At 41.1% G+C, this 13,054-nt stretch overlaps 1 protein-coding gene across 2 annotated transcripts in view; it reads right to left on the bottom strand.

Moving 5' to 3' along the window:
• LOC126278525 (tyrosine kinase receptor Cad96Ca) overlaps nt 1-13,054 on the bottom strand; it is an 800,638-nt gene that overhangs the window by 436,802 nt on the left and 350,782 nt on the right. For both annotated transcript variants that reach the window (XM_049978699.1, XM_049978706.1), the window contains exon 7: nt 189-341. In XM_049978699.1, coding sequence (XP_049834656.1) covers nt 189-341 — 153 coding nt within the window. The remainder of the gene's footprint in view (nt 1-188; nt 342-13,054) is intronic.

The following is a 13,054-nucleotide window of genomic DNA, read 5'->3' as shown; positions in this document are numbered from 1 at the left end:
CAATAATCGCAATCCGCCTTGTCCATCTGAGTGCAGTTCTTTTAATGTAATGTAGACGAACGTCAGCAGCTGACATCATGTAGCAATAACGCCAGTACGAAAGCAGCTGTATGTATTTCATTCAAACTGTGCAGTAAACCACACAAGACGCACTCTCCGACTGAGGTAGAACGCAGCACACAACTCACCTTTCTCCGTGCAGCAGCCCAGCAGCCGCACGACGTTAGGGTGTGGCTCCAGCATCTTCATCACCTGCAGCTCCTGGACCAGGTCCGCGCGTTCCTTCTCCGTCGCGTTCTCCTTCAACGTCTTCACTGCCACCACAGTTGGGCCTTCACGACCTGCAAAGAAATATTTAAAAGGAAGGTTAGTGTTTAACACCCGGTCCACGATGACGTTATTAAAGATGGAGCACAAAATAGGATAGCGAACGGATGGGGATGATAATTCGTTCTTTCTTTCTCCAAAAGAGACATTCTGGCATTGGCCATAGACGATTTAAAAAGTGGTTCAAATGGCTCTGAGCACTATGGTACTTAATTTCTGAGGTCATCAGTCCCCTAGAACGTAGAACTACCGGGTGATCAAAAAGTCAGTATAAATTTGAAAACTGAACAAACCACGGAATAATGTAGATAGAGAGGTAAAAATTGACACACATACTTGGAATGACATGGGGTTTAATTAGAGCAAAAAATAAAAAAGTATTCCTAGACGCGTGAAAGATCTCTTGCGCGCGTCGTTGATGATGATCGTGTGCTCGGCCGCCACTTTCGTCAAGCTTGGCCTCCCAGGTCCCCAGACCTTAGTCCGTGCGAGTATTGGCTTTGGGGTTACCTGAAGTCGCAAGCGTATCGTGATCGACCGACATCTCTAGGGATGCTAAAAGATAACATCCGACGCCAATGCCTCACCATAGCTCCGGACATGCTTTACAGTGCTGTTCACAACATTATTCCTCGGGCACAGCTATTGAGGAATGATGGTGGACATATTGAGCATTTCCTGTAAAGAACATCATCTTTACTTTGTCTTACTTTATTATGCTAATTTTTGCTAGTCTGATCAGATGAAGCACCATCTGTCTGACATTTTTTGAACGTTTGCATTTTTTTTGGTTCTAATAAAACTCCATGTCATTCCAAGCATGTGTGTCAATTTGTACCTCTCTATCTACATTACTCCGTGATTTACTTAGTTTTCAAATTTATACTGACTTTTTGATCACCCAATACTTAAACCTAACTAACCTAAGGACATCATACACATCCATGCCCTAGGCAGGATTCGAACCTACGACCGTAGCGGTCGCACGGTTCCAGACTGTAGCGCCTAGAACCGCTCGGCCACCCCGGCCCGCATACACGATTTAGGGTAACCAAAGTGAATGACACACACGAGCTGACTAAAATTCCCAGATGCACTTGCGAACCACAATATAATGACCACCTGCTTAACCACCAGTTTGTCCGTCTTTGGAACGAATTGCATCACTGATTCTGCTTATCAGGGATCCGACGGTTTGTTGGTAGGATGTGGAGATATGTGGCATGAGATGTCTGCGCACAGATCATGTAATGTGCTTAAAATAATGGGCCGTTGATTTGTGTACACGGTGATGGCTCCAGGTAGTGACACAGATGGCTTCCATAGCATCTAGATCAGGAGAATTTGGTTTCACGAGACATCAACATGGGTTTACTATAACCCCCCTAAAACCACTGAAGCACGTTTCCGGCTCGGAGACATGGACAATTATACTGCTGGAAGCGACATCGCGTGAAGGGGTTGCAGGTGATTCGCATGTGTGTCTTCGATTACTACCATGTAAGTGCAGGAAAATGACTCCCATAGCATAATACCGCTCCCACCCGAAGATCCGACACACCTCCGTAGAGCGACGGTCGAATGCCCATGGTCCCATACCCACTGTAATCGTAACTGATGATATTGTAAGGTCAACAAGTGAACAAGTGGGGCGGTCTGCTATGGAGCTCAACAATTTACGGCGAACGGTATGTTCTGAAACACTAGTGCGTGCACCAGCTTTGTGTTCTTTCGGCAGAAATGCCACAGATTACTATCCATCCTACTTTACACAGCAGAGGAGCCTCTGAACTCCACGCTCTGTGGAGAGTCGTGGACTTCCAACCATTTATTGCCTAGTGATAGTTTCACTGTCGTTCTTCTTCCTTCCGTAGGTGTCAATACAGTAGCACATTCGACCAGCCTAGCCGTTTTCGAGACACTCGTTCTCAGGTTCGGCGTAATAATAATCTGCCTTCGTCGAAGTCGCTTATCTCAATGTATTATCCCGTTTGCAGCCCATATCTGCGCTAGAGTGATCCCCCGTCGTTCACATACTTTTGTTATCGCATCCCGTGCCCGCAACGTCAGCAGGTGGCATCCGGCGCCGCGGTGGGAAGTGGCTGTACTGTTTTGGCTTGTCAGTGCGTGTTATAAATGCGGAGTAAGTCTGTTACTCCGTCACGCTGAAAAGGATGGGTGGATTTGGATGAACTTGCTATGGAAAAGCTTACACCTTGAATTAACAGATGGGCTACCATTTATTCCGGGGAAAAAATCGATTTTCCTTTGGAACGACCAACTGACTACTTTTCCTGTGGGATGGGTAACGTGACCCACAAGTCATCCACGAAAGTGAACTAGCAAATAAAGGCATTTCGTTTACCGTAGAGATAAGGTTGTAACAGTTTTGACATTTGAAATAAGTGTATACATACATATGAGTAGCAGAAATATTCCTATGGGATAAAATCATCACGAAACATACAACAATGTAACTTATGTGCATGAAAATATATCGCAGCACATAGAATGTTTTGGAAGTGCATTGGATTGTGATATTATCGTAATTCTTGAATACTGACTTATTTTTTCTCTTTGGATTTCAATTTACTTCGATGTAGCAAGATTGTGTGACGGCACTAGGTTATGCATCACGGGATGACGGCACCAGGTTCTGCAGGCCACAGTCATCATCGGCAGGGCCAAAGGAGAGAAGGTATTGAGACCTAGAATTCCAGTTATCCCGAGACTTTCTTGCCTTTCCAGCTCAAACACTTGCAGTTGTCTTTGAAAATGGCGTTCTCGATCACTATAAATGTTAAGGACAAACGTTAAAAGTGCCAGGTATCCATCTGGCCACCCCAAGTTTTTCGCACGGTCAACAATTCTACGTCATCGAGTTTACGTCAGCAAACGTGGAATTGTACACGTTTTCCCCATTTTTACCTAGCATGTTTTCTTTATATCTTACTTTAATAGGTATACCTGTTTGTCCAACGTAATAGTTAGGGCAGTCAAGTAATTTTGTAATCTCCGGATTAACTTCCTGTGCCTCAATAGTATGAATCACACTTTGTATTAAGCTATTGTTTACGGGAAAGGCAACTCTGTAACCGTATTGCTTCAGTAGAAGTCTCCTTATCTTCCCCAAGAATGGAATAGAAATAAAGTCATTACCCTCACTCTTTATCGCCAGCCGCGGTGGCAGTGCAGTTCTAGGCGCTTCAGTCCGGAACCGCGGGACTGCTACGGTCGCAGGTTCGAATCCTGCCTCGGGCATGGATGTGTGTGATGTCCTTAGATTAATTAGGTTTAAGTAGTTCTACGTTCTAGGGCACTGGTGACCTCAGATGTTAAGTCCCATAGTGCTAGAGCCATTTGAACCACTCTTTATGGCCCTGTTATCTCTTAAGGTTGAACATTTTACAGCTGTTTCTTCCTAACATTTTGGTCAATTAACATGGGATCGTATCCGTTGATAATAGCTATGGATTGTACTAAAGACACTTCTTTTTCTAAACAGTCCTGTTCTAAAGGTATGTTCACGGCACGATGAACTCCAGAGTGAAAGAAGACAATTTTGTGAGGCTGGGAATGACAAGAAACTACTGGGATAATATTATCAGAAAAAGTATTTTCACGAAAAATGTCGAAGCTAATTGTGTTGTCAAATAACTTAAGCTTAAAATCAAGACAATTTTCTCTCTTATCGTTTTACATCTCTGTTGTGAAATTCATTTTTTCGTGAAAACTGTCAAAAATGAAGCATTAGTTGTAGATCTTTGTCAATCTCTTTAAATATTATGAGTATGCCAGCAACGTAACGAGCTTAGAAAGAAATCATATTACCCAACACAGGATTATTTTTGAAAAAAATTTCCTTCTAGAGCATTCCACTGCAGGGCCTGATTGTGCTTGTAATACTTCGGTAATTTCACCGTTACTTAAAGCTATAAGTGTTTGTTTTTTTTCCCTTCTATCTCAGTTATGTTGCAAAGTTTTTTTGCAATGAAGGTGTCTTCCTGTTCAGCTGTATTTTTGCTTCTGATGAAGGTTTATTTAGATATATCGAAACCGTGGTCAAGGATTTCAACAAATTTTTATTCTGAAACTGTTTGACTGGTATCATTTACCGTGAAGATTTTTAACAGTTGCTGCTTCAGTCATGTCTAAAATTTTGAAATATGTACCTGTTCAGGTTTCAAAGGCTGTTTCTAAATATATGGACATCTCATTTAAAATCCTGAAAATAGGTATTGCTAGTGACTTCACTAAACAGTGTGATAGAGGCCATTTGACACCGAATTACGTGAAGGCATTTATCAATGTGAAACAGTACAACAAGGTTCCGTCTACTAAAGCAAAATTGATACAACAAATTACGAGCGACAGAATCAGTGACCTTTATGAAAAGAAAGATAAATTAAATGAAGAAGCTTACTCTTTGTATCTCTTTATAACTAGAACTTTTAAAAATTATTTTAACTTTCATGTGGATAGTTCCGTTTTGTTCGGTTTAAAAGTATCAGATTCGTAATAACACAGATTTTAAAAAAATTAACATGAAAAGAGAGACAAACATTGCAACACTGTTCGCTACCGCCATTTTTGGGTGCAGACCATGCCATCACAATGCAGATGACCCAACAGCGAACGCCCGTTTCAAAGAAGTTTCCCCTACAGGGCCCAGATATCTCACCGGACACTGCGCGACATTACGTATATTTCAAGTGCAAGAAACGAGTGGATTAGCATATGGACTTCAAATTGGAGGCGACAACCAGAAGTGGCTGAACGTATAAGGATGTATTCAGCATCAGCCTCTTTTCTTCTGTCTCAACACACACACACACACACACACACACACACACACACACACACACACACACACGGCGTTTCCCAGCGTAGCTCAAGAACTTCTCTGTAGTAAACTGCTCGTCTGACAACAAAGAGTTGATAGTTTTTCATATAACCTCTCACAGTGCAAGGACATAGCTCAAGACTGAAAAGAAAGTGGGCACCAACACGACTTGACATATAGTTTCTAATAATTTCTTTCTTTTGCTCGCTGTATTATACAGTCTCTTATCTGAAAATAACGATTCTATCAACATCTGCTTTTCAGCGATCACTTGTTTCTGTCAAGCTCTCGCACAAAGAGAACAGTATGCTCACCAAGTCGAGACAAAAGCGTACCCAAAGCTGAATATTTAATTTTCCCCATTTTTTCGATTGTGAATATCCTGAGTGGCAGCATAAATGAGAAGATACCTTCTTACTTATGATGCAAAATTTAGAAGATTGACTGCGTAATCACTAAATTCTCGAGTAAAGTTAAGTGTGGGATATAAGAACTTAGTAGACATTAGAAGACTCCTAGGAAAGATCCTGCAGATGAGTGGAAACGCCAAGGATTAAAGGAATATGACGCGAACAATTCAGAACATTTTGCCATCCATTTAGGATTTAGTTTCGCACAAAAATGACTCAATTTTATAGCAATAATTTTATCTTTAAACTCTTTCACTGGTCCGTGTTTGCATACAAAAGCAACAATACGGAATTGTCGGTCCGCTTTGAAGCACAACACTTCTGTTATTTGCTTATTTATACATTTATTCCCAAAATATTTTCAGCGACGGGTACCACTATCATCAGTGGGTTCTTTGGTTCTAAAACATGCAGAAATAACATATCTATAAAGCATTATTACATGTGTATCGTTGATTCCAAATATGGTTTTCTGTGAACAATTTCATAATACCTTATTTACTATACGTCACTTTTTTTTTTGTTCCGGCATACAGCATATCATCTGTAATTGTTTGAGTGGCTGTTATTAAACAAATACAAAAACATGAACTTATATGTGTCAGCGTTTTACAGTTGGGACTGGGGTAGTGTTGTGGATACAGTTTTGATGTGTGCGAGGTGGTTACGTAGTTTGTTATGTACTCAAGTTCGTTGGACGGCTTACAGCTACTTTTAAACACAGAAAAAAATAACTTTCACACCTTGTTCGTTATCCAGAACAATAAGTCGTCTTGCTGCTCACGTGTGTCGCGATAAATGTATCACATATTGCGAGAAGGTTATGAAACTTGTAGCGGCTTTTCTGACGACTTCTGTTCCTTATTTATGTCACTGTGTGTGATAAGAGTGTCAGTTCTTTTACAGAGGTGAAGAGTGCGTTGTTGCAACACGCACAGGCATAAATAAGAAACAAAAGTAGTCAAACTCCCGCTACAATTTTCATAACCTTCTCGCAATATGCGACACATTCATCGCGACACGCGCCAACTGCAAGATGGCGTTATATTTTTGGTTACGAACAAGGTGCGAAAGTTATGATTTTGCGTGTCAAAGTATCTGCAAGCCGTCCAACGAATGTGAGTACATGACAAACTACGTAACAAGCCACTACACATCGAAACTGTATCCACAACACTACCGCAATCCCGATTGTATAACGCTGGCATTCATAAATTCACATTCTTGTATTTGTTTACTAACAGTAGCAGATGCAAGCTGACAAAAAACGGCTACAAAAAAACATAGAAAGTATTTAAAAAATCCTAAAACCATTCCCTGGAGTACATTAAGTAAGGTATTACGAAATCGTTCACGGAAATCAATATATGGAACCAAATAGTACACATATAATTACAATGTTTTGTAAGTATGTTATTTCTGCATGTTTTAGAATCAAAGAACCCACTGACGACGGTGATATTTGTCGCTGAAACTACTCTTGGAATAAATAAATAAATAAATAACGAAAGTGTTTTGCATCAAGGTGGACCCACAATCCCATATTGTTGACCCAGTTATACCAGAAAAAAATTCTATTTAATGCGGCAAATCTACAGAGAAAAGTTATTGATTCAAACTTGTATTACGAAGAGGAGAACTTGATTCACAAGTTTCTTCGCTCTGAAAAACACCGTCGACCCTGCTATGACCATATGTATCAATACACAAAAAAGAAATAGTTTTGCGAAACAATGTGTGAAATTGTGTACTCAGAATCGAACGTGCAACAAATTTTAAAGAGCAGGGCACAAGAGATTTGTGGTAATCTTGAAAACATTAATACAATATGATCACGTCTTAATAAAGCACAATGAAGAATACCTGAAACAGTTTTTTGGGTATCACAAAGGTGTTTCGTTAAGAGTGTGCGAAATGTCTTTCAGTAAAGCCAAGTACTTCTGTGGCAGATAACTGTGCAAAAAATATTCCAGTACGTAGAATGAATGACAGCTTTTCACTCCAATTACAGTAACGGTTGTAATCTGCGGAAAATAACAACATACTTCACCAGGCTTGTCAAAGGCTGGATAGAGTCCAGAAAGACGCCCGTCTCCGTACGGACAATTTAACAGCTTTGTCGGGTCAGGACACTAGTAATTGGCTGAAGAAATGGAGCACAAAATTGCCGAGTGGTGTGTTCCGTCATCAAAGCATACTTCATATGCAAAGTAACTTTCCTATAGCGAAACAGTCAATAAATCAGCCATCCACGCAGCTACGGCAATAGAGTCAGCGGGTCGCGAAATTTCCGATTCTCCAGTGCAGAACGACCTGCGGCGCACAATGTGATGCACGCGGAAACAATATAGACGATCTTTTCGTGTCCGTTTTAACAGTCTACAGGAGAAAGAGTACACAAAATCTGCGACTGACGAAACTGTCCATTTTCTTCGTGTACGAGAAAATAGCCGAATATTCGTGAAAGAAATCTTGAAGGTTTCCCAATTCGACTGTTTTTGACAAGCATACAGTTTGCTACTGTTGGCACTGTTTCTAATAGTGCAGTTAATGACATAACTTCATGGCTTGTAGAAAAAAACTAACACTGAATCACAATAAGCCTCAGTTGTTACAGTTTCTAATACACGATTCAACAAAACCCGAAGTTTTAGTTTCACAGTAAGGCATATGATTAGCGAAGCTCAACAGTAATCTTCTTCATTCGCCTATGACGTATGGTATTATATTTTGGGGTAACTCTTACCATTCTCAAAGGATATTTTTGGCTCAGAAGCAGGCGGTTCGGGCAATAAGTGGTGTAAGTTCGCGAATTTCTTGTCGACCTCTGTTCATTGGTCTGGGTATTCTGACATTGGTCGCTTAATATATGTATTCTTTACTGTCGTTTCTTGTTAACAATATTAGCTAATCCCAAAGAATTAGCAGCTTTCACTGAATTAATGCTAGGCAGAAATCGAATCTGCACTTGGACCGCACTTCCTTGAGTCTTGCGCAGAAAGGTATGCCGTATGCATTCATTTTCAGGAAGCAGAGATCGAAGCAGTGATCCATGCGCTTACAAATCTAAACTGAAGAATTTCCTCATCGGTCATTCCTATTCTGTTGAGGAGTTCCTTGAAATACTAAGCTTATTCCTGTGTTATATTGTTGATAGCGTTTACATAAACTTATGGCATGTCCTTTTTTGGTTTCATTAACATTTTATTTTACCTTTTATTAAGTTTATGTTGTAATTTCATGTGCTGCCAAGTTCCATGACCTTGGAGGTTTGTTACTCAATTTGATCCTACGGAACTAGACGTGTAAAATAAAATAAAAAATACCTGTTGCACCATTGGCCAATTTCTGCCTTACAGGTCATTTTCGAACGGAGTCTACAAACAAACAGAACAGAGATATTAGGTTGGTGCCTAAATTCGTAACGTTTTTCCACCCCAACAGATACACATAGCATACGCTTTAGTTTCCAATAATATACAGGGTGTTACAAAAAGGTACGGCCAAACTTTCAGGAAACATTCCTCACACACAAATAAAGAAAAGTTGTTATGTGGACATGTGTCCGGAAACGCTTAATTTCCATGTCAGAGCTCATTTTAGCTTCGTCAGTATGTACTGTACTTCCTCGATTCACCACCATGTTTTCATACGGGGTACTCTACCTGTGCTACCAGAACAAGTGCCTTTACGACACAACTCCTGTACGATTCTCAACAACAGATCGGTGACCGATGGATTGGTAGAGGCGGACCAATTCCATGGCATCCACGCTCTCCTGACCTCAACCCTCTTGACTTTTGTTTATGGGGTATTTGAAAGCTCTTGTCTACGCAACCCCGGTACCAAATGTAGAGACTCTTCGTGCTCTTATTATGGACGACTATGATACAATACGCCAATCTCCAGGGCTGCATCAGCGCATCAGAGATTCCATGCGACGGAGGGTGGATGCATGTATCCTCGCTAACGGAGGAAATTTTGAACATATGCTGTAACAAAGTGTTTGAAGTCACGCTGGTACGTTCTGTTGCTGTGTGTTTCCATTCCATGATTAATGTGATTTGAAGAGAAGTAATAAAATGTGCTCTAACATGGAAAGTAAGCGTTTCCGGACAGATGTCCTCATAACATATTTTCTTTCTTTGTGTGTGAGGAATGTTTCCTGAAAGTTTGGCCGTACCTTTCTATAAAACCCTGTGTTCTCCTTCACTACTCTGAAGTAACTTTTCGATTCTGCCACTGTATAGATTACGTGGTTCTGAGGCAATCATCTCGTAGACCAATGTCCGGAGCGCATTTTCATCCGGAAAGGACGATCCTTGTAGGTTGTTCAGTAAAGAGCAGAAAAGGTGAAAATTTTAGGCTGCAAGATCCGATGTATAACGTGAGCGCGGAATGACTTCCCAAGTCAAATCCCGTGTAGTGTTTGTCGGTAGTCTAGCAGAATACAGGCGAGCCTTTTCGTTGAGTATCATCACCTCCTGGTTGTTGCTCTTTGATCGCGTCTGAGATACATCTAAGTTGTTCACAATAAATGTCAGCAGGGATGATTACAAATGGGGAAGCAATTCGTAGTACAGCATACAGTCTTTGTTCCACGAAATGCCTAACATTTTGTTTGTGGATGCTCGCAAGACTTTGCACGGGGATTTGCTGCTTTGTTTCGGCTCAACATTCCATTCTTTTCCTTGCGTTAGCATAGAGAGACAATTTCTCGTCACCAGAAACGGTACAGGATAGGAACGGTTGGTGTTGTTCACTAGGCAATTGATAAGCAAGCAGAGCTGCACGTATGGCCAGCAGCTGACTTTCGTGATTTTGGCTCAGAGCATGCCGTATCCATACACGAGATTTTTGAACCTTCAGTGTATTCTTTCCACCTATCCGCTCTCTCCTGTGCATTTAACAGTGGAATTCCCGTTGCTCTCATGATGTTACCACTCTTACTTTTAACTTCACCAAACGTTGTGAGTCCTTCCGACAATCATTTTTTTTTCGATTTATTCACCATTTTCATGCAGCCATTTCGTCTTAGCTTCCCTGCACTTACTATTTATTCCATTCCTCATCACTGCACGCAGTAAACTTTCTGATTTTAATTCTGGTGCTTGCATGTTATGTGCTCGCTTGCTGATAGGCTAAATCTGCCGTTTTACAATAGGGTAACTGTACAATAGATCGACATCTGTAATTATATGGATCAAATGGCTCTGAGCACTAAGGGACTTAACATCTGAGGTCATTAGTCCCCTAGAACTTAGAACTACTTAAACCTAACTAACCTAAGGACCGTAGTGGTCGCGCGGTTCCAGACTGAAGCGCCTAGAACCGCTCGGCCACCACGGCCGGCGCTATAATTATAGTTTGTCTGTCCGTTGTAAAATAATACTATTTGTATTTCAGTAACATACAGTGGTGGTATCAGGTTGGTGCATAAGTTCGTAGCGTTTTTGCTTTGCAAGTTGGTATTCCGGTTGCTACTGGTTTATTCGTCGATTATCATTTTTTATTTATAGTCCACTGTCTCTATTTGAGTTTACATATCGTCATTTTGTCATTTGGAGATAGTTAGTGGATATGCATCAGTATCACGATGGTGGGACGATCACAATTCATATTTGCCAGTTCTCGAGTACACTGACAAGGATCAACGTGTATTAACGCGTTTAAAACGATTCTCGTCAAACCCGTAAGGTCTTCCTGAGTGGAGAGTCACTGGTGTTGAAACAATCCTCCTGAAAACGAGAAGAACATTTTCTTTCCGTGCTCTGTTCAATGGCATTTGCCCCATACACGGCGCAAATATATCTGGCTGCTTCAGCAGCTGTCACTCCTCTACTGAACTCAAACAGAAAAAAAGTTCCGATTTCACCACTTGGCATTCCATTTCCTAATGTGCACATGTCAACTAACTATCTGCAGATGACAAAATGACGATATGTAAACACAAATAGCGACAGTGGACTATAAATAAAAAATGTCAATCGACTAATAAACCCATAGCAACCGGAGTACCAACTTGCCAAGCAAAAACGCTACGAACTTATCCATCAACCTGATACCACCATTGTACGTTTGTTTTCACGTGCCTCGAGATAACTGGGTGTTTGTGTTGTCCTCATGATTTCATCATCATTCATGAACGTGGAGAGATTGGACTGAGCATACATTGGGAACTTGTACGGGCGCTGATAACCGCGCCGTTGAGAGCCCCACAAATCAGACATCTTCATCATCATCATCAGCAGCATCATCATCATCATCATTGTACGTTTGGCTTACGGACCTACAAAGAGTATTATTTTACAACGGACGGTCTGAAATTATGTTTACAGCTGTCGAGCTATTGTACAATTATCCTATTATAAAACGCGGGATATAGCCTATTAGCAAGCGAGCATATAACGTGCAAGCCTCAAAATTAAAATCAGAAAGCTTATTGCGTGCATTAATAATGAATGTAACAAAAGGGATGTGCAGAGAAGCTAAGACGAAATGGCGGCATGAAAAATGTGAAAAAATCGGAAGAAATCGCAAAAAAAAGGTTAATCGGAAGGACTGATTCCGCGAAATTAAAAGCAAGGGTGGTAACTTCATTAGAGCAACGGGAATTCCACTGTTAAATGCAGAGGAGAGAGCGGATAGGAGGAAAGAATATCTTGAAGGCCTCGATGAGTGGAAAGATTTGTCTGATGTGATAGAAGAAGAAACAGGAGTCGAGTAGGCGGTCCAGTATTAGAACCAGAATTTAAGAGGTTTGGAGGACTTACGATCGAATAAGGCAGAAGGGATAGATACAAATAAGGCAGAAGGGATAGATACAAATAAGGCAGAAGGGATAGATAACATTCCATCAGAATTTCTAAAATCATCAGGGAAAGTGGCAACAAAACGACTATCATGTTGTTGTGTAGAACGTATGATTCTAGCAACATACTACCTGACTTTCGGAAAAATATCATCCACACAATTCCGAAGACTGCAAGACCAGACAAGTATGACAATTATCACACAATCTGCTTAACGGCTCATTTATCCAAGCTGATGACAAGAATAATATACTGAAGGAGGCAACTCTGGCGTTGTGGTTAATAATGGAAGCAAGACTAAAGAAAAATCAAGATACATTTATAGGATTTGTCGACCTGGAAAAAGTGCTCGACAATGTAAAATGATCCAAGTGGTTCGAAATTCGGATAAAAGGAGGGGTAAGCTATAGAGAGAGACGGATAATATACAGTATGTACAAGAACCAAGAGGGAATAATAAGAGTGGACGACCAAGAATGAGCCGCGCGGAGTGCCCGTGTGGTTTGAGGCGCCATGTCACGGACTGCGTGGCCCCTCCCGCCAGAGGTTCGAGTCCTCCCTCGGGCATGTGTGTGTGTGTGTGTGTGTGTGTGTGTGTGTGTGTGTGTGTTGTTCTTAGCGTAAGTTATTGTGTAAGTCTAGGGTCCGATGACCTCCGCAGT

Source organism: Schistocerca gregaria, chromosome 1 (genome assembly GCF_023897955.1).
Source record: "Schistocerca gregaria isolate iqSchGreg1 chromosome 1, iqSchGreg1.2, whole genome shotgun sequence".
NCBI lineage: Eukaryota > Metazoa > Arthropoda > Insecta > Orthoptera > Acrididae > Schistocerca > Schistocerca gregaria.
The sequence above is the reverse complement of the archived record's forward strand: the minus strand, read 5'-3'. Positions and strand labels throughout refer to the sequence as shown.